General features: G+C 37.0%; 1 protein-coding gene and 1 long non-coding RNA gene across 2 annotated transcripts in view; both read left to right on the top strand.

The window, feature by feature from the left end:
• The window catches only part of LOC128237856 (CUB and sushi domain-containing protein 3-like), a 36,976-nt gene extending 16,767 nt beyond the window's left edge, over positions 1-20,209 (top strand). Inside the window, exons 2-8 of the mRNA XM_052953436.1 lie at positions 11,878-12,036; positions 12,545-12,712; positions 13,375-13,536; positions 14,482-14,652; positions 17,534-17,701; positions 19,721-19,836; positions 20,135-20,209. Coding sequence (XP_052809396.1) covers positions 11,878-12,036; positions 12,545-12,712; positions 13,375-13,536; positions 14,482-14,652; positions 17,534-17,701; positions 19,721-19,836; positions 20,135-20,209 — 1,019 coding nt within the window. The remainder of the gene's footprint in view (positions 1-11,877; positions 12,037-12,544; positions 12,713-13,374; positions 13,537-14,481; positions 14,653-17,533; positions 17,702-19,720; positions 19,837-20,134) is intronic.
• Positions 20,210-21,376: 1,167 nt separating this feature from the next.
• On the top strand, positions 21,377-21,961 carry LOC128236659 (uncharacterized). The gene is made up of 3 exons (XR_008261400.1): positions 21,377-21,438; positions 21,583-21,750; positions 21,894-21,961. It is a non-coding gene; the product is annotated as an uncharacterized LOC128236659 (long non-coding RNA).
• Positions 21,962-21,985: the final 24 nt, after the last annotated feature.

The raw sequence follows: 21,985 nt of genomic DNA, 5'->3' as shown, positions 1-21,985 counted from the left end.
ACAAGTGGGTACATCGAAACAGAAAATGTATTGAATCTCTAAAGGGCAATGCTTGAGAAACATTGCCTTTCAAACAAACGCCTACGCTGATATATATTTAGTGAGAGGTTTACAGAACGTCGTTTCCGTACGGTGTGAGTTTGCTGTGTACAAATGTAGTGTTTAATGTGTGATTGCTATGTACAACACGTACAATATTTTTTGGCTTCATTTCGTTCCAATTTTATTGTTTTGACTCCTGCCAACATTACAAAGGCAGCCATCGATCTTTTTGACTTCGTCTCGTACATATAAGGTTACAGGAGCACAATGAGTTAGAATTAAAAAACGTTTGTTTGAATGCACATCTTTTCTGCAAATATAAACACTTATTCACATATTGTTTTTTGGCAATCTTTAATCAATCCAACCAATTGTAATGTGAAATAAAACTGATATTTCACGTAATTCTTTTCTCCCGTTAAAATCAAACGTTAGCGCGAACAGGACTGGGACAAAATTTTGACTTTATTTCTGAAATGACGTTACGATCACATACACTTTGGAGTTGTTTTCTGAACTTACAATAACTTTTTATAATTATTTGATTTACTGTTCAGGCATATGGTAATAATGGTTGCATTTGCATTTGGATATGTTTACAAGTTAGTTAAGGTTACTTAACCAGTTCCACAGAAGTTAACAATCACACAAATGTTATTACAGAACTGCTCGTTGTTAAACGCACGAACCTAACGTTCTGACCTTGCACACTCCACGTAGTACTAGCGTAATGAGCATTGTCGGCTATATACTATAATGCCGTTTATAGAAGGAATAAATTAGTACGAGTTCTTTAACAGGGACGTAACTCGTATTAGCATTTTTAGTAATATCGTTGGAGTTATGCCATGATGACATTTGTTTTGAGACGTCACACGACATGTTTTCAGCTACGAACAAAGGGCAGCATTCTTTGGACAGAAAATTTAACTAAGAAAATCGCTTGTCATTGGATGATAATGCCCAAAACCCGGCTCAAAAAATAGGACCACTGCAAGTGGAAGAGGGGTAAGGCCCTGCAATCTGCGACAGGATGCGGTAACATTGTCATCTTCAGTGGATCGTGTATGAAATTTGCGGACACGTAACATTCAGCAAAGGTGTGCGAATCCTGGCCCGGGTTCTCGCCTTCGCCATCAACCTCCGGTTGGAACAGCGACCTTAACAACAAGCTTGGAACAGCTTGCTGACGGGCAATAATGCAAATGGACTTTGGCTTGTGCAGGTACAGGCACACAACAATTGATCTCCAAGGCTCCGAATCAGCAATTATCATGCATCAGTGTTTCGACACCAGTGCAGCGGACTTTAAGTATCTATCATGTCACACAGCGTGCCCGAGGGTCGGATTTTTTTATCCGAACCGGAAAAAAACATGATTGATATTTTTTCTTGCATAAAGTGCAGTAATTTTAAATCACTACCGACGTCAAATAGTTCCTTTATATACTTATATTTTTGATTCCGCTTTAGTGATATTGCATTATATACTTTTCATAAGCCATACAATAAAAAAATAAGAAGTGGCGCGTTGTTGCGCGTGACTCATCTTACATGATGGGTGTAAGATGAGTTTTTCCAGCACTAGTCACATAACCGGAAACACACGTCCGGTATGCAAGAATAGGGCTTCCACGAGTACTGCCGGAAGCGGGCAATCTACGCTATCCACGATGCCAGAAATGTCGGTCACTCATCCCATCCCGGGCAACCAGACAATCGTTCCGCCAAACGTTGGGACCTCCGCGCCGCTAGCAGGGTAGACTTCATTAGGGCCGACTTTCCCAACGACACAATCATGCAGTTCCGGTCGCCCAGCCAACGGTCTCTCCTGTGAGTGGTGGTTCTCCCTTGCAGACAACGTTTTCGAGCGTTGCCGCCCCTGTTCCCATGACGACCCAAGGCATGGTAAAACTCCAATTAAATGCGACGTATTAAGACGGCTTGATCAGTATCCTAACAGACAAGATGCCGAGTATTTAAAAAATGGTTTTGAAAACCGGGGTTTCCTCTAGGTTACTCTGGGCCTCGTGATCCTTTTGAAGGTAAAAACTTGAAATCTGCCAACGGTCATGAGTCTATTGTTAGGCAAAAACTTTAAACGGAAGTAGAGGCTGGGAGAATGTCAGGACCGTTTTTTCATAAACCCATCTCAAATTTAAGAGTTTCTGCCAAAACGTACAGGTGGTTTCATGTTGATCACCCACATTTCATACCCTTATTTAGAAAGTGTAAATGATTTCATTGACCCAGAATTAGCAAAGGTTCAAAACTCAAATTTCGATCATGCGGTTCACATGGTCAGACGCCTAGGTAAGGCACGTGGATGGGAAAGATGGATTTAAAAATGCATTTCGCCTGTTACCTTGTTATGCATTGAGCTTGGTGATCTGTATTTTATTGATAAGTACATGCCAATGGCATGTTCATTTAGTTGCTCTACATTCTAAACATTCTCCAATTGTTTTGAATGAGCTATTAAAATGAGGACAGGAGTGAATAATATTGATCGTTATTTAGATAATTTCATTTTTAAGGATCAATGCAGATTACTTTAGGATGTGTTTTCTTGTTTGTGTCAGGAATTAGCTGTACCTGTCACTGACGAAAAAACCGTTGGTCCGGTTACATGTATGACCTATCTTGGTTATGAGCTTGACTCTGAATTGATGGAGATTCGCATTCCGCACGACAAAATAATATATATATTTTGCAGCAGATTGAATTAATCTTGTCAAAGTCAAAAGTATCTTTGCGCGAGTTGCAGTCCTTGACTGGTTCATTGGACTTTTGTACAAAGACGATGCCATCAGCACGTGCATTTGCTCGCCGCATGTATTCCGCAATGTCTCTTGCGACGCGTCCACGCCATTATGTTAGGGTTACAAAAGGCATTCAAAAATATATTGAGGTGTGGAGGTTGTTTCTCACACAATATAAAGGTGTTTCTGTAATGCTTTTCACTGACAGTGCTATTAACTCCCGATTCGGCTGCGGTGGGTACTTTAAGGGAGCCTGGACTTTTCTGCACTGGCCAGATATTTGGGTGAACAGCGAGCTTCTGTCAGACATAGCATATCTGGAAATGGTACCAATTGCATAGGCATGCTATTTGTGGAAAGACAGGTTTTGCTCATTGAAAATATGTTTTAATTGTTATAACATGGCCGTTGTTCAGATTCTTAACTCGAAATCCTCCAATCGGAGTGAGTGATGTCCCTTGTCCGTCCAATCGTCATGTGGACTATGAAATTTATTTTTCATATTAAGATTATAAGGCTGTACATGTTCCTGGTGTTAATAATAAACGTGTTGACTCTTGTTCATGGATGCAGTGGGAAACCTTTCGTTAGTTGGCCCCGCCCCAGCCGACGCCATTTCCGCAGGCAATTTGGACATATCTAAGATGAAATAAATTACCTGTTAAATCAGTCTGTTTCCGAAAATACCAAGCAAGTAATAGTCAGGCCTTAAATACATTTTTATTTTAAAAAGAATACAGTTTACCTGACTGCTGGCCTCCTTCATTGCCGCATTTAGTTCAATTTGTCGCACATTTGTCTAAATTCAAAAAATGTGCATTTTCCACAATAAATGCCTATTTGTCTGGGATTTCATTTTTTCTAAAGCCTAACAATTTACAAGATTTCACTCGAGCATTCATTATACAGAAAATGCTATGTGGTTTACGGCGGAATCGCCCCGTAAAGGATACAAGAATGCTTTTAACCATTGATATTCTTAAGCAGATATTGAAAGCGTTGCCTTTTGTAACATCGTCAACTTATGAAACAATTCTCTTTAATTAAGCTTGTTGTTATTGCATTTTTTTGGTTTTCCTAGGGTAAGAGAAATCGCAGTAGATGGGAAAGTAGGCCCCTACACGACAGTGGCACATATTTCGGATATATCATTATCCGAATGCAAGTGCAGACTTCTCATTAGGTGTTCAAAACCAGACCAGTATGGCAACTCTGTTTCATTGATATTTACACATTCTTCGGATAATAACATGTGCCCTGTACTGGCTGTAAAGTTGTATTTATCGGTACGTCCTAACATTGACGGTCCGTTGTTTTGTCATTGTAGAAGGAAGCCGTTGACGAAATACCAGTTTAGAGCAATGTTTATGAAATGCCTTACATTTTGTGGAACTAGAGCTAACATTAAAAGCCATTCTTTTAGAATCGGTGCAACAACATTAGCAAGTATGCTGAACATACCCGATGAGGACATTAATACATGTACTAATGGGCCGATGGTCAAGTAGAGGAAGCACCCACAGGCGATTCGATTTGATAAAATAATCCCATAATTGTTATAACTTACTGATATAGCTCGTAAATGTTTCATCTATATTTACAGAACAAACTGTGTTGATTCTGGGCTCGTAAATTATCAAACGGGCAGAGGCGTATATAGGACGGCCAATGGGACGACACCTTGGCCTGTCATGGTGTAAGGTCATTTGGGCCGGTGTGCCCGGCCTTCGATACAGCCAGGTACTGAACATTGCAAATTTCTTACGTCAGTGTCGAGGGGTGAATGCGAAATGCTTCTAAGTGACATTAAATAAAGAAGATAGATAGAACATTTTCGCTTTCACTCCTCGGTGTACTCCTACTCCAAACTACTTGATTATTCATTTCGGTGGGAAAGATTTGGGCTCCGAGAACTGTGGGCTACTCCGTAAAAAACATGAAACAAGTATTTTTTGCATTGATGCAATTGTTTACATAGAGTTACATAGTTTATTCATGCATTCTTTCTAGTTTGAATTGGCGGTATTCATTCAACGACAAAATAATGGAAAAATCCAGAGATCGTGTAAAAAGGGCACTGATTCATTACGTTATACAGCATGGGCATACGGCCATCAAATATTCGGACTTCAACGACAAATTGCCTGGTCTGTTTTTACCCGATGGTGTACCTCTATCGCCAGTCGGAAATGACATATTTTTGTCAACCCTTCAATCGGCTCTAGAATCATTTTAAAAAAGCCCGATATCCATGTACCCGACAGAATAAATTGCTATTGGTTTTGGCAGTTGGGAAAGTGTTGTAAAAAAGATAGCATGCTAATTAACACTTGTTAAAATGTTTGTCAAAAAAGTGTATTGTTAGCGTGAGCGCAGTTGGCGCTCATTGGCGGATTTGTTTTTTTTTACAATTAATCCATGAAAATATGAAGTTCATATTAGAACAATTCTGAACAGATAATCATTACATATACATTTTTGATATAATCGTCTATGCACTGAATACCTTATCCATGCTGTTTGGAATCACCAACAGACATAAGTATATTTCTTTGTCGTTTGTACAGTTATTGGTACTTACGGCCTCGGACTTGTTTCATTACAAGTCAATATTGTGTGTTCAAATTATTCATTATATCATGATTGTTTGAATATTGAATTATTTATTGTATGTAGAAACAGTGATTGCAATATTGATTGACATTTGAGTTATATAATAATTGACTGACTTTGAAGTTTGATTATTATTGAACAGTGAAAACTGTTGTCGACTGCCAGGCCATATTCTTCCAATTAATTAACTGTTGTATGGATATAAGTATTATTGAGTTTATTTCCGAGATAATGGCAAGTAAGTTTGTCTCTCAGAGCAAAAAACACACAAACAATGCGCGAACAATAGTATCAGTTAGTCGATTCATATAATTCGAGGGCTGAAAGCGAAAAGGTTCTATCTTCTTCTTTATTCAATGTCACTTAGAATCTTTTCGCATTCACCCCTCGTATTGAAACATTGGAAATAGTGCAACACGAACAGAAGATAACAGAAAGGGTTTCCGACTTAAATAGTTAAGGTTTCTCATTATTTGTATACATGTACACAAAAAAGTATAGGATTTGATGTCATTAATACAGTCGAACCCCGTTAGATCGAACTCTCAAGAACCGGCGAAAATACCTCGAGCCTCGGGAAATTCGAGCCAAGCGGGATTATTTTACCTTCAGTATAAGGAAAACGGTCTTTTACATCTTGTTCGAGGCAATGAGAAAATCGAGCCAAGCGAGTTTGAGCCAGCGGTGTTCGACTGTAGTTGTATCTTTAAAAAGTGGTGTCTTCCCTGGCTTTTATAAGAACTATTATATAAAACATATAATTGCACACACTTAGAGCATATATTAAAACAATAACATTACGTTTTGAATGTATTTCTGCAACGAATTATGTTCCAACTATTCAATTAGCTCAAACGCTATTGATAATTTGATAATAACATGTACCTTGTACAGTCGAACCCCGTTGGCTCGAACTCCCAGGGACCTGCAAAAATACCCCGAGCTTCCAAAAAATCGAGTCAAGCGGGAATACTTGGATTCAGTATAAAGAAATCGGTATTTTACATACAGATCGAGCCAACGAGGAATTCGAGCAAAGCGTGTTCGAGCCAACGGGGTTCGACTGTATACCATAATTGTTTATAAATGATGTCTTTTCTTCCATAGGGTTCTTTTAACGGGGAAACCTAAAAAAAAAATGTTGGCTGTCTCTGAATGTACTGCGTTTATTTTATTTGTCAGGCTTAAGCGGTTTAAGATGTGCGCATTAAAATATACATTTTTTTACCGATATGATCTATATCTTTCGTTAAACTATTCGACTAACCACAGAAACTGCTATTTTTGAATCGATGTCAACTATTTGAATACTGCAAAACCTCGAAAAATGTGTTTGCTCGTTTCTATGATTTGTTATTGTTTATTGTTTATCGTAATGAGGGTTTAGCGATGAACAAAACGTCAATATTAATATTAGGCATCTCGAGTTTCGTCCGTATTTTAGATCGTTTTAATGAGCTGATGATTTTGAAGGATAGTTTGATCCCCGACACGAAAGGATGTAACTAAAGCTCAAATCATTGATTAAATTAGACAAATATAAGTTTGTCTTTAAGCGAGGGAAGCGCGGCGCTATTGTTCAAAGTCATCAAATATATGAAATTTTACATGCTACGTTATAGGGTTAAGTGAGTCAAGCATTGCGGCCTTCGAAAACAATTTGAAACATTTTAATTATTTTGAGTAACGCACGGTATTTTCAAATTTCTTTAGATGAAATAAAACAAACAATGATAGCCTGCCCGTGTCTGTAATTTGCGGAATTGATATATAATTGCGGAGCGCTTATTTGTCGAAAACAATACTAAAATTAGTTTAAGCTGATATTTTAATTATTTAACATTAGCTTTTTTGAAGTCGATCACGACAGGCTTTATGCGTAACACATTTTGCCACATTGACTTTGTTAAGCGTTTCTGTGCGATTTAATTATTTACTATTAGAGTTTTTTCGACGTCGTTTTTTTTTTTTTATTTGTTATCTGTCATACAAAGGGTAGTGTTGTTCGATGTTACGAGAATTTTAGAATATCACCGTTGTCATTTCATCACTTTGTAGGAATAGTACTTAATTGATTGTTAAATTGTGACGGTGGAGAATCAATTAAAGAATTCGTATTTTACGGTTATACAAAAAGAAGAAGATTTTTTCAATGTCTTAGTATTTATAAAATTGAACATTTGTGAAACTTACAGAACATTGTCGAACTATGAAGACTATAAGAACACATATGATATAATTATCAAACAGCAATCTTAAACGGAGAATTTTGAGTTTTAATGCAGTTATGATAATGCATTGTTATTGAGTTTGTGATTGTGTGTCTGTTGTTTTTTTGTGGTGCGGTGTTTGCGGTATCATAATGTACGAGTTTGTGCTGTATTGTTGTCTACTGCTTACAACACCATGGATTTTACTGACACATGCCGGTAAGTGTTTTTGTTTTTCTTATCAACGCTTATATAAGAAATAACATTGTTTAAAAAATTGTGCGCTGTATAATTTTAATTGTTCTTATTTAATTATGTAATTTATCGTTTGGTCATCATTAAACCAAATAAAATCGTTTGAGTAATACAGATATCTTGTTTAATCGGTATCCACCTTTAAAGTAAATGAATACAGCTTCGCAATATTTTTTTTTATCATTTTGACTTGATTTTAACTCTGCTTGTGATTATGCCGAAAGAAACGCACAATGAAACTATTAAAGGCAACGTCAAAAGGCAACGTACCCAATTTTGTTTGCATTATAAAATCGTTTGTATTTCATATTACACCAAGAGTTGCATATCACTCCACTCCCAGGTTTTCGAGTGGTTACATGATCGCTTTTCGAGGGGAAATATACATAATGATCGCTTTTTCGAGGGGTTATGTATCGAACGATCGCTTTTTTCGAGGGGTTATATATCGTATGATCGCCCTTTTGAGGGGTTATATATCCAACGATCGGTTTTTCGAGGGGTTATATATCGAACGATCGCTTTTTTCAAACATATATAACATATCGTATGATTGCCCTTTGAGGGGTTATTTATCGACCGATCGCTTTTTCGAGGGGTTATATATCGAACGATCGCTTTTTCGAGGGGTTATATATCGTATGATCGCTTTTTCGAGGGGTTTAACGAACGATCGCTTTTTCGAGGGGTTATATATCGTATGATCGCTTTTTCGAGGGGTTATGTATCGAACGATCGCTTTTTTCGAGGGGTTATATATCGTATGATCGCTTTTTCGAGGGGTTATCTATCGAACGATCGCTTTTTCGAGGGATTATGTGTCGAACAATCGCTTTTTTCGTGGGGTATCAAACGATCGCTTTTTCGAGGGTGTAAATATAGAATGATCGCTTTTTTGAAGAATTATATATCGAACTATCACTTTTTCGAGAGGTTATATATCCTACAATCGCTTTTTCGAGGGGTAATATATCGTATGATCGCTTTTCCTTTGGATTATATATCGAACGATCGCTTTTTTTGGGGGGTTAAATCTCGAACGATCGCTTTTTCGAGGGGTTATATATCGTATGATCGCTTTTTCGAGGGGTTATGTATTGAATGATCACTTTTTCGAGGAGTTATATATCGTATGATCGGTTTTTCGAGGTGTTATTTTTCGTACAATCGCTATTTCGAGGGGTTTTAGTCCCAATTTCGAAACTACTAGCTTTAATAATTATTGGTCAATATTTGATTTTGGAGTTAAACATGTAATTAAATTTGTGGCACTTCTTACTCCATATTGTTCTCTGTCTGCGATCATATGTCTCTTTATTTATGGATGGTTTGACGTATTCTCCTTAGAAACAAAAAGGTGAGGATGTAATGCACCAGTCAATTGTAACCACGGCCCCCCAGGTCCGGGGATTGGCGGGGACTTTGACTTTCGGTCAAGCCAACCCCGAGTAAAATCTCCGCCCTGCGGGGACGAACTGATGGTCAAATCCCCGCCAAATGCATCCGCTACCCAGGGAGCCTAGGTTAGGCCCATTCCCGGCTATATTTTGCGCGAAGCCAAAACCACCGCATTCACCCGGCACTGCGGGGCCACCTGATAAGTAAAAACACGGCCCATTTCCCCGGCTATTCCCGGTATACCCCCGGACCTTGGGGCCGTGGTTACAATGGACTGGTACAAAAAAACACATTCAGTTTGGAATAACACTTCAATCATATAGCCGGTGTGTTTGTCAAATGAACCGGTCATGAACGACTGTTTTTTTTTTCGGACGCTTCTATTTTTTGACATTTTTTGTATTAAATGCTCAGGTTATAAAGACATCTCTGCCTTCCTTTACTAAACGTATGATTACTGTATCGGTTTAAAACTATTTCACGTGTAATGAGTGGTAAGCAGCATTTGACGTAGAAGAACGTAATTCTTTGTATAAGTAAGATGACATGAAGTCAAACTTAAATTATTGAACTTTTTCGGAGTGAACGTAGCTTAATAATTAAGATTTTACTTCAGGTCATCTTACTGAAATATAATACAAATTCAATGGCTAATGATTAAGCCTAGACCTTAATGATTGGCTTTATGCAATTTCAGTGGCTGAAGATTTAGGTTGTATTTTTTTTTATTTTAAAAGCATTTCCGGTTTTGATATTATGATTCGTTCCATGGTTTCCGAATTGTATTCGGAATGAAACGAAAGTTATCTGACTCTCAAATATGAGACTTTTAGATTCCTGCTGAACCCCTAATACTTTGGAATCATATTCAAGGGATTTAAAGCTGCTCTCTCTCAGATTGAACGTTTTGACAACTTCTTTATTTTTTTGTCTTGGAACGAGCCAATTTTTACGAGAATACATGGAAACCAGTTATATAAGACTGCTGACAAAAATTAGATCGCAAATTTTATATTTACGTTAAAAAGATGATGTTTTATGTATTTTTCTTAAACCGTTAGTAACGGTTTAAGCCAGAAAACATTAATTTTCGAACGGAAATATGAAAATCTGCGATCTGATCTTTTGTCAGCAAACTTATATCATTGGTTTGCAGATATTTATGCAAAATTTGCTCTTTCCGAGACAAAAAATAAAAAAAGATATAAAATTGGTACATCTGTGAGAGTACAATTACGTAAAATAGTATCGAAAATAATATTACAAACACGCTTTTTGGGCCTTGAGCAATTTCGAGATTTTATTCCGTTTAAGTTGAAATACAGAAGAAAATCAAACTACGATTAGTTCATCTTTCATGTATTTTAGTCATTCATTTAACATATTGGTATAAGTCCCTTTCATATGTTGCCCAAACTATAATGAATCACCAGGTAGACGCTTAATGGCCTAGTTTAATCCTCCATTAAGTGACCCCCCCCCTTTTAAACTGTGTATAATAAACAAGCTCTGTGTATTGATCTGAATCACATTGCCTAATTGTCTAATCAGATCTCCAACCTGGGTATCCTGCTGTGCAGATTTGGGGGTTTTATTATAGAAATGGACCCTAAATGGCCTTGAGCCAATAAACAAATACACAGGAAATTGGCCCCTACTGTGACACCAGTGCAAGTAGCAGGAGATGCACAGCAGGGGATTACCATGCCAAACATTCCTTAAACTAGACCTTTAATGGAATGAAATGGAATCCTCAGAAAAGTTCTTTGCGTTCCTATACCGTACACCATTTCTATGGTAAACTGACACCAGCTCTATCCACAGAGTTTGATTACCTAACCAAGCAGTTAACGATGACAACTTAATCGATTTCCCAATATTTCACCGACATTTACGTAAATATTACAAGGCCAACTATCCCCTGTGAACAATAATAATTCCTTAATTTTCCTCAGTCCAATTATCAGTGGGTGTATGAAAACACATATTTTTACTTCTTTTCAAGTCCACGTTCCTCAGGCATTAGTGTAATGGTCTGATGCTATCTAAAACAATCAGGCACGCATATAGGTCAAGAAACATAATAGGAAATCTGAAAGGCATGTTGGATCTTTAAGGGACTTTTTGTGAATAGCAAATTAAAGCCGATTATATATAACATGTCTTAAAGGGGCACGGTACAGTGTTACACTTGAAAGATGCACGAAAGAAACGTATAGATGTGAATGTATTATCATGTTTTACTCCTTTGACTTCAATGACAAAAATAAAACAAAACATATGATGTTTGTTCAGATAAAAACATAGTCTTTACAAATTGGTTTTTCAATAAATAGCTACGTCCCAGTGAAAAACGCGCCAAAACATCGCTAATATTTTTGGGGAAGCTATGGCTGCCGTCCTGTACGTGTACAGTTACTCAAGTCCTTATTTTATTTTATATACAATATAAACTATTAATTGTTATTTCCTACAAAAAATGTAATGAAGCTGTATCTAGGCTGGATTACCCACTTATTCGAGTTGTTTGCTTTAAATGACTATAAGTGTTATTTTTTGTTCTTTATTCATGGTTCTAAAATTGTTTCCTTTTTAAGCTTGTCCGGACCCAACACCTACAAACGGAAGCTCCACCCTGTACGACAGTGGCCAGTTCGCGCTGATATCATGCGATACGGGATTTACCATGAATGGGGAGAATTACATTGAATGTGTCAACGACACGTGGTCGACCAATACCACGTGTCAAATTGTAGGTAAGTTTCCCTGTCATGCATATAACATATACGTCAGTGGTCAGCTCGGGTTTATATCCAGTAATACGGCTTTTACCATGATGGGGGAGGATTTCATTGATTGTGTCAACGACACGTGGTCGATAAATACCGTGTGTTAGATTGTAGGTAAGTGTCATGTCACTTGTATAAATGATCTTGAACAGTGGATCACCTGTCTGTAGAAACAACAACCTTTGGTAATTTAAGAGTGTTGGCAGCTCTCGCTCTATGTGCTTTGCAACACAAATGAGTGTACGATAAGTCATAGAGTAACGGAGTTTATACAGTGTCTCGATGTATATACAACGTCCAGTAGTGGTTAAATAAACATACGCAATGATTCAACTTTTTAACACCTAGTTTGACCTCATGCAAGCTCAACATTTGAAAATATGCCCTTGCATATTCAAGAAGCCGAGTGTATACATGGCGACGTTCTAAAACTTAACTAAATAACAGAACTCCTATAACTAATCATTATTTGTAGATTGTGGTGACCCTACTCCTACTAGCGGAAGTGTGGACAGCGGCGACACCACTTACCTTTCTGTTGTAACTGTCACGTGCGATTCTGGTTATGACATCAGTGGAAGTGACGTCATCACATGTCAAAGCACGGGTAGCTGGAACGCTACTCCGACTTGTGAACGGAAAGGTAAGTGTTATACTTAAACAGTACAGGTTCCGTTTCCCGAAACTTGTTGTGTACTGTTACTTGTATATTAAGAGTGTCTATGCCATTGCAAACATTCCGATGCAAAGTTTGAATGTTTTCATTTCAATCAACTTCCTTTAGGTTAGCCTAGCCCTGTCTTTGTTATAATCACATAAACGTATTGTTACAGTTCTTATATAAGTGTGTACAAAGGAATACACACTTCTATTTTAAGACTCCTTCCTATAGATTGACATAATGTCAATAATGATTTGTTTATTACTGCACGTTTTAAACACCATTATGCACCAGACAATTGTAACCACGCCCCCCTCGTTCTTGGGTAAACCGGGGATAGCTGGAAAAATGGGCCGTGTTTTTACCTTCCATGTGGCCCCGGAATGCCGAGTGAATGCGGTCATTTTGTTTTCGCGCCGAAAATAGCGTGGAATTGATCTTGCCTAGGATATCCCCGGGTGCGGGGGTATTTGGCGGGGATTTGACCAGCAGTTTGTCGCCGGAGGAAATGGATTTTACCCGGGATTGGCTGAATCAAAAGTCAAGGTCCCCGCTATTCCCCGGACTTGGGGAGGGGGCGTGGTTACAATTGACTGGTGGATTAACAACGGTCATCTTAATGCAAAATAATTTTGTATTATAAGATTGCGGTTCTCCGGCTGCTACAAACGGGGCGTACTCAGGCGGCACCTTGTACGACCAGACGGCCACGCTGTCATGTGACACCGGGTACAATCTACAGGGGCCGGAAGTGGTCTACTGCGACGTCACGGGGTGGAATGGGACCGCCACCTGCAACATTGTCGGTAAGCAAACAAATAAAAGTCCATATCATAATATGAAAATAAAAATTATAAATTATAAACGAACGAACAATCAAATGAATGAATGCACGAATAAATTAATGCATGAAATAGTAATATCAATTGATCAAACAATCAATCAATCAATCAATCCATCCAATCATAAGAGCAACCGATCAATCAAACAATGGTCAATCAAGCGTAGAATGAAACCATGATGCAATAGGTCAACAGATGTGAGAGTGGTCTTGGAAGTGAGGGTGGTCTAGTGGTGTAGGTGTCCGCCTCTCACACAAGATGTATTGGGCTCGATCCCCCTCAGGGGAACAATCTTATAAACTCGCCCAGGAAACGTGTTTGAAAGAAGAAAATTATATCAACTTTCAGACAGAGTAATTAAATAAATCGACCCGGTTCGATTCCCGGCCTGGGCGCATGTGAGTTTGGTTAGTGGTCACCAAGTCGGACAAGTGGGTTTTCTCCGGGTATTCCGGTTTCCCAACAACACAAGACCACACTCTCGGGTAAAATCGTGCCAACGAGAGTGATTAATATAAGTTGCAACAGCTTGTTTCACAATCGTTGTAAAATTAAATAAAGTTTAAACTAAATAAATCGATCAATAATAAATAATCAATTAATCAAGAAAAGAAGAACGTATTATATTAACATCAATCCATCAACAAATGGTTTGGTGTACCAACAACTCAACTATTGTTATTATTTATTTAATGAATCAGGTTTCATATTTTTTTAGTTTATTGTCAAAGTTGTTACAATAAAAGTATTAATCGAATTTACCAGTATACATTAAGGAGGCGTATCAATTAATATGAAAAAATAAAATTATGTATGAATGAGTTTAAGTTTTCATAGTTTAGACAAATGTAAAATGTTGCAGTATTGTCAGCATATTTTTATTTCTTTTTTGTTAATCATGTTTCACAGACTGCGGGGATCCTACGCCAAATAACGGATCCGCCGACATACCGTCGGGAACGACGTACAATGAGCCGGCGGCAGTGACTTGTGATACTGGCTTTACCAGAAACGGAAGTAGTCTGATCGTCTGTCAAGCAGACGGCACCTGGTCAGCTACTCCGACATGCGCCATTAACGGTTTGCTTCTTACACATAATTGTAAAGTAAATGTGTGTACATATATCAAAATACATGGATATAATGCTCTTTGTTAGATATTTGAAGTCCTATAAGTGGACATACACTACAATGGTAATGTTATTTGTGCTCAAAATATTTCATCATACATAACATAAACAAAACAGAAAAGAACATATCAGATAAGATCAGAACAGAACAGAACATATCAGATGAGATCAGAACATAACAAAACAAACAGAACAGAACACAATACAATAAAACAGAACAGAACAGATATTTATTTTGACTTACACACCAAAGCATTATATACAACATAAAGAACACTTCCTGCATGTGATCATCGTTGTCATATAAGGAACGTTTCAAGTGTATTTAATATGTAATATTTAGAATGCTCATGTATGACATTATTGCGATTAATTCATAAAAAACTGCATATGTATCAGATTTATAATGGAAATGGGTATGGTAAATATTTTTAACAATTGTCATACAATTACACATTTTGATACCGTCCCCGCATAAAAACACGGATATACGGTACAATGTACTTCGAACAAATATTTAAAAAAATAGCACGTGTCTATTCCTAAATATAGAATAGCACACTATTTGTCCGAAAACCGCCCCTGTACATGTGCCTTGCTTAACCCCTAAACTTCATTAACAAAATTAAAGGTTAATCCTTTCTATGTATTTTGATTTTGAAAACAACCCAAACTGAACGCGCAGAGTTGGGGATCGAACCAAATGAGTCAAGCAATTGTAGCGAAATTTAGAAGGTACGTCATATTTATTGATAGTTTTTTGTTAATACATTCACAGGTGGGGACTAGACACCAGATGATACAATTGCAAGGAAAAAAGAAAACTTACATAACATTGACATCGTTGTGTACAATGCATTGCATTTTACTAACTGATGTATCAAATCGCTAACGACACATGCACATTTCGCTGTTTTGCGCATTATTTCCAATTCGAACTTGACTAGGGTTGTCTACCACGTTAATCCCAGTAAGTTAAAAAAAGGCGGTATATTTATCTGTACACATAAACAGATATGATTTAAAGCTGCACTCTCACAGATTGAACGTTTTGACAACTTTTTTTATTTTTTGTCTTGGAACGAGCCAATTATTGCAAAAATCCATGGAAACCAGCTATATAAGACTGCTGGCAAAAACTGATCGCAGATTTTTCAAAGTTCAAAAATTGATGTTTTATGCATTTTTCTTACACCGTTTAAAATAGTAACGGTTTAACCCATAACACATTAATCGAACGGAAATATGAAAATCTGCGGACTGATTTTTTGTCAGCAATCTTATATCATTGGTTTGCAGATATTTCCGCAAAAATTTGCTCTTTCCAAAACAAAAAATAAAAAAGTTGAAAAAATGTTCATCTGCGAGAGTGCAGATTTAAACTGGGAAACCAATATGCGCTATTTTTTTAAACGGGTAATCTCAGCTGAGACAGCAACGTGATTGTTGCGATTTCAACGCTGTAAAATGATGTGTTATCGGCCTGGCCTCCTACTAGCTTCTATTGACAAGTCTAGGCTTGTTTTGAGGAAATACTGTATTTGGCATTTTTTTACCATCGGGTGTCTAGTCCCTTTAATAAGAGACTTGGTTATTTAACGATACAGCCTGTTTACTTAAACACAATGCATTATGCCATAAACAATTAAGTTGTCGACTATTTCAAGTGGTTTGTCTTTATAGTATAGTACAAAGTTATGAGAGCCAAAACTGGGCTTCTTTAAAAAAAAAAAGATTACTGTTAATTATTACAGAGTAACAACGAGTGCTTTAGACCTGTCAGATTCAATTATCTTATAAATATAATACCAGTTACTTTTCTCTCGGTTCAAAAATATCTTCGACAAAGCTATTTGTTGTTTGATGAGATTATTATCTGCCGAAACACATGTCATAGTGTGTCGGCATGTGTCTCGTTAATCAACCCTATCCGTTCAACCCCTGGTGTGAAAATTAATAATAATCCATAAAACATACCATTGTTTATTGGTAACCATATGGTTTAATTGAGTACACGGGGGTCGCGTGGCAATTTTCTGAATGATATTCGTGTGCGTATATATACAGTCAAAATATCCTCAAAAGAACAAATGTATACGTTTATATAAATATATATGTTGCGTTTATATAGAAATCACAACAAAATAGTTTAAATAGCAAAAAGAATCAGATGTTCATACGGCAGTTATCTTGAGCCATTTATTATAACTGAAAAGATAATATATGATACCCATATTGGATGATCAAATCATTTATGAAAGGCAGTTTTGTTGAAATAAACGAACCATATAACGACTGAAAGTGAGAAAAGTTGAGTTAAAGATAATTTGAATTATGTGCCGAATTGGCTATGCTTTATGGTGCCGAGTCGACTGGGTGCCGAATGTGTTGGTGCCGAATTGACTAGGTCGAATTGTAAAGTTACCCAGTAAATCAACGTTTAAGAGTTACTCGCATTTACTATTTGTATTTTTTAAAATAAACGTTTTTTTTCGATTAAAGTAAATGATTATTTTCTGTCATTCCGTTGACTTTTCCGTTTAAGTTTTCCACGTCAAAAGTCCAGCAAAATCAAAATAACCCCCAAAAATAACAATTACACAAAAGGCGCTTTATGGGACGGGCTTGGGGTTTTCATTTGAAATATGTCTAAATATTTTAAACCTTTAAACAAACACAAATTATGAATAAGGTGTTGTTTGCGCCTGAATCCACTGATTTAGTAAATCCCACTTTTACTCAGCTAATAGCAATGCAAACAACGTTTAAACCTTGAAAAAGGTTAATAACACTTCGACAGTTAGTTTTATTTACTCACTCGATGTCTTCAGATTGCGGTGACCCCGTACCGAGTGACGGGTCCGCTAACGATACGGGAACTACGTACGGTACGGTGCTCAGCATATCATGTAACACGGGCTGGTTACTTAGCGGGTCCCCCATTATCACGTGCGAGGCAGACTCAGCGTGGTCTGGGACACCGACATGTGACCCATACGGTAAATATGCGTGCCGTGTAATTCGTCGTCGAAATGCATGGCATATAAAAACATACTGACTGTATAATTAAAGCGCTATGGTTGTTATTGAAAGGAGTCACGCTTGTTTTAAATTCTGTTAACCCCTTATTTAAATGTCTAATTTTGTTTTTAAAGTTACAAATGAGTTTGTTTTTTTGTAGTAAACACAGGGGGCAGAAACAAATTATTTTTGTTTATTCTAGCCTGTATGTATATATATATATATATATAGAGAGAGAGTACTCTATATACATATAGGCTAGAATAAACAAAATAGTTTGTTTCTGCCCCCGGCGGTAGTTAAACGTGTCAAGGATTGACTTCTGTTGACATGTATATTCATGTATCTAATGCTATTGGACCGATTACACAGAACTTTGTTGAAGTTAACAACGCGATTAACGACATCGTTGTAAACTTTTAAACGTTAAAAATATGCTTAAGTACAGCTAAACAGTTGTCTCAAATCTTGTTCGAAATACTGCAGATCGCTAGTGAATCCCTTAAACGTTCAGTTCAGTAAAGCTATGCAAGTTAATAACGTCGACGTACAAAGTTGTTCACTTAAACAACGTTCTTAACAATCGGCTCATAAGTTAATATGTGAAAACAATTAATGTTATCGAGTTACTGTTCAATGATCTCATTAAAATGCATGTTGATTGATTTGTATGAGCCAATTCAATTTTTTAGTAGTCTTGTATATAGTGTATTTGTTTATTTAATTATGTTTTGATGCTAATTAAGTTATAGTACATTACTGTTACGATGATAAAGTTATATCTGATTATATGATCTTTCTGTTTGATGTAATGTCTTTCATCTCTGACACCGTCTGCTCTTATTTCTATTTACACATTCCAGGATGTTGGTGTATACGCTTATGTATACTCGCACTCGAGCCTTGCCCATTCGGCGAGTGCTCCTAAAAGGGTGTTAGTCATTTAAGGTTTTTGAGCATAGTGCACAGACATAATATAACCCAGGTTAGAGCTACCCTGGTTCTTTAACATGCACCAGTGTATGACACTGTCACACGGGACCCCAATTTAACGTCCCTCCCAGAAAACAATAAGTATTTTTCAGTGGTGCGGCGGGGATTCGAACTGCGCCCCCCCCCCCCCCCCCCCCCGGTTTTACAACTAGACCACGGATCATTATGAATAAATATTATAGTTATTAGAACTGAATCCACTTTAATTGCATGGTCACCATTGTTATATCGAAATTGTGAAGCACCATGGTTAAATCATATTTATGGGCTATCACATATGACCTTACTCATACTCTTATTCTAAGGCATTACAGTAATATTATTGTTATTATTTCAAAAAAGCAAAAACAGCTAAAAGACAAAGTGTATTGTCCATTTAGTTCTATATTGAAACCTACAGAACTGCACAGTATGACACTCAGATCGGAGATCTGATAAATAGCACAAGGCAACAAAGATTAAGATCAAAACACAGAAGTCAGAAGTTGTGAACTAAACACGGATTGGGGGGGGGGGTCACTTATATAAAGCTTAAACTATGCCTTTTAGTAATGACACAGACTCCCTAGTCTCTGTTGTATCTCATAGCAAACAATAAAATGTCATGTCTTTGTGTTTTTCTAAGTCTATATGGGAGTAAAAATATGACTAAAATAAAAGAGAATGCAACGTTTCTTACTGCTTATAATCTCAATCTTGAAATTGAACCTGTTTTGTCCTCCCAATCAGCAATTTCTTTTAGTTTGGATGTTCAGTCCTGCGTTTTGATGGAACATGTATAATGATTGAACGACCTTGTTTAAGATGTTCATAACTCGAGAGAATATCATGACGACGAATGTTTTACAGTATGGAACATTTTATAACTTTATTATGAATGAAGCATTGTACTCTCATATTTCAGGGTTTTACCTACATACTTAGACAAGCTCAGGCACAGACTGTACGTCTTAAGTTGCGTTGGTTGTGTAAAATGCTTTAACAACTTGTTTATTTGACTTTAGACTGTGGAGACCCTGTACCTGAAAATGGTGCCTCTACATACACAGCTACTACACTGGGGGAGACAGCGACGCTAGCGTGTAACAACGGGTATACACTTTCGGGCGATACGGTAGTGGTATGTACAGGCGGCGGATGGAACTCTTCAGCCACGTGTGACATCAATGGTAACATTCCTACATATCAATTGAGACATTTATTGGCATCCCCTCCTCATGGCGCGTGTTTTCTTATTCAAAAGTGTGTATATATATATATATATATAACTGCACAAGTTTGAGAGCAGCATACGACCATGCTTTCTAGGGAATATACACAATCGAAGGTTTAAATAGTACTTGTCGTTGGGAAGAAATTGGTGCTTACACGTATTACAAAATATTTAAACGTCACTAAAAATGAAATTGTAATTTCAGACTGTGGTATTCCAGTTGTTACAAACGGAACATCCGAATTCCCGAAAGGAACTACGTACACAGAGCTTGCATTGATTTATTGCAAAACTGGTTACACTTTAGTCGGCAACTCATTTGTCACGTGCCAGAGTAACAGTACATGGAGTGGCACATATTCGTGTGAAATAAAAGGTATTTAAAGCTGCACATTCACAGATAGAACGTTTTGACAACTTCTTTTTTGTTTGTCTTGGAACGAGCCATTTTTTTGCGAAAATCCATGGAAACCAGTACTATAAGACTGCTGACAAATAATCAGATCGAATACATTTATATTTAAGTTCAAAAAATGATGTTTAATGCATTTTTTCTTAAACCGTTAGTAACGGTTAATTTTCGAACGGAAATATGAGAAAATCTACGATCTGATATTTTGTCAGCAATCTTATATCATTGGTTTGCAGATATTTACGCAAACATTTTCTCTTTCCAAGACAAAAAAATAAAAGTTGTTAAAATGGTCAATCTGTGAGAGTGCAGCTTTAAGATAATGGTATCCGATTTGAGATTTCTAATGACTTATGTTAATTGACAGACTATGATATATAATCATTGGGACTAAAATGCATGGTATATTTCTGCAAATTCATTGGTCTAGAGGCTGTCACGTGACATACAAACGAATGTGATATATACTGACAAAAGTGATATTAATCAACCGCACGTGTACCAGGATATTACATCACGATTTGCTACACTAAGCGAAGAAATGACGACTAGAATAAGAATTAACATCACTTACATCCTCTCTTTAAACGGAGATGTTTGGACGTAATTATTGAGATTATTACTGAAAGCATCATTTGAAACAATTATAACTGATGACATAAATGTGTAAACACCGTTTTATGGACTAGATATCCCCATTCAAAAGTCAATAAAACGGGATATCTACCTCATTATCAGTCATTTACTGTATAAGGTGGTCCTGAAAAAGTCGTGTCTCTGCTATGCCTTTCTAGAAGTAATGGTATTTCAAGAACATAATAGCTGATCAAAGATAGGTATATTCTGTAAGTGTTTATTAAATATTATTCTAGCATCTTACATCAATTTCATATCTTAAATTCATTCCGGCATTTGTAATTAATAAACAGACTGCGGAGATCCTACACCAGTGAATGGGAGCGTCTCCGATTCTACTACAACATATGGTGCAAATGTTACTGTTACTTGTGATAACGGATATGACCTATCCGCCTCAGCGGAAATAACGTGTCAGGCTGACGGTACCTGGAATGACATTCCGACGTGTGTGGAAAATGGTATCGTACTTTATAGTGTTGATTATACTCCATTCATGTTTATGTGTTTGGCTTTATGTTGCATATGTATGCGTTTTCTTTCAAGTGTTTTATAATGATGGATAGGGAAATACCATTCAAAACGATTCATGACTTTATTTTAAGACTGCGGACGCTTATCAATTGCTAATGCAAACGTTACCGTATCTGATGGAACATTGCTGGGAGCATCTGCTACAGTCGCCTGCAACGATGGATACACGTTAAATGGACAAACCCAATCAGTGTGTCTTTCGACTGGTTGGGATCCAGTGGCATCTTGTGACATAATAGGTTTGTTCCACCACTGAATATCTCTGAATTGTCATTGTATTGCTTTTAAACAGTCACATACACTATTGTTTTTCAATTGTTTATGCCATTTAGATTGAGTGTGATGTAAAATATCACGTCTATAAACATTTGTGTACTTTTAGATTGTTTTGATGTATCCATTGAACATGGTACCGCTTCTTTTACGACTGGAACGACGTATGGAGGACTCGCATTATTTCATGCGATTTTGGTT

This window comes from Mya arenaria, chromosome 6, assembly GCF_026914265.1.
Source record: "Mya arenaria isolate MELC-2E11 chromosome 6, ASM2691426v1".
In the NCBI taxonomy this organism is placed as follows: Eukaryota; Metazoa; Mollusca; class Bivalvia; order Myida; family Myidae; genus Mya; species Mya arenaria.
Note: the sequence above shows the minus strand (reverse complement) of the source record. Positions and strands in the feature narration are given on the sequence as shown.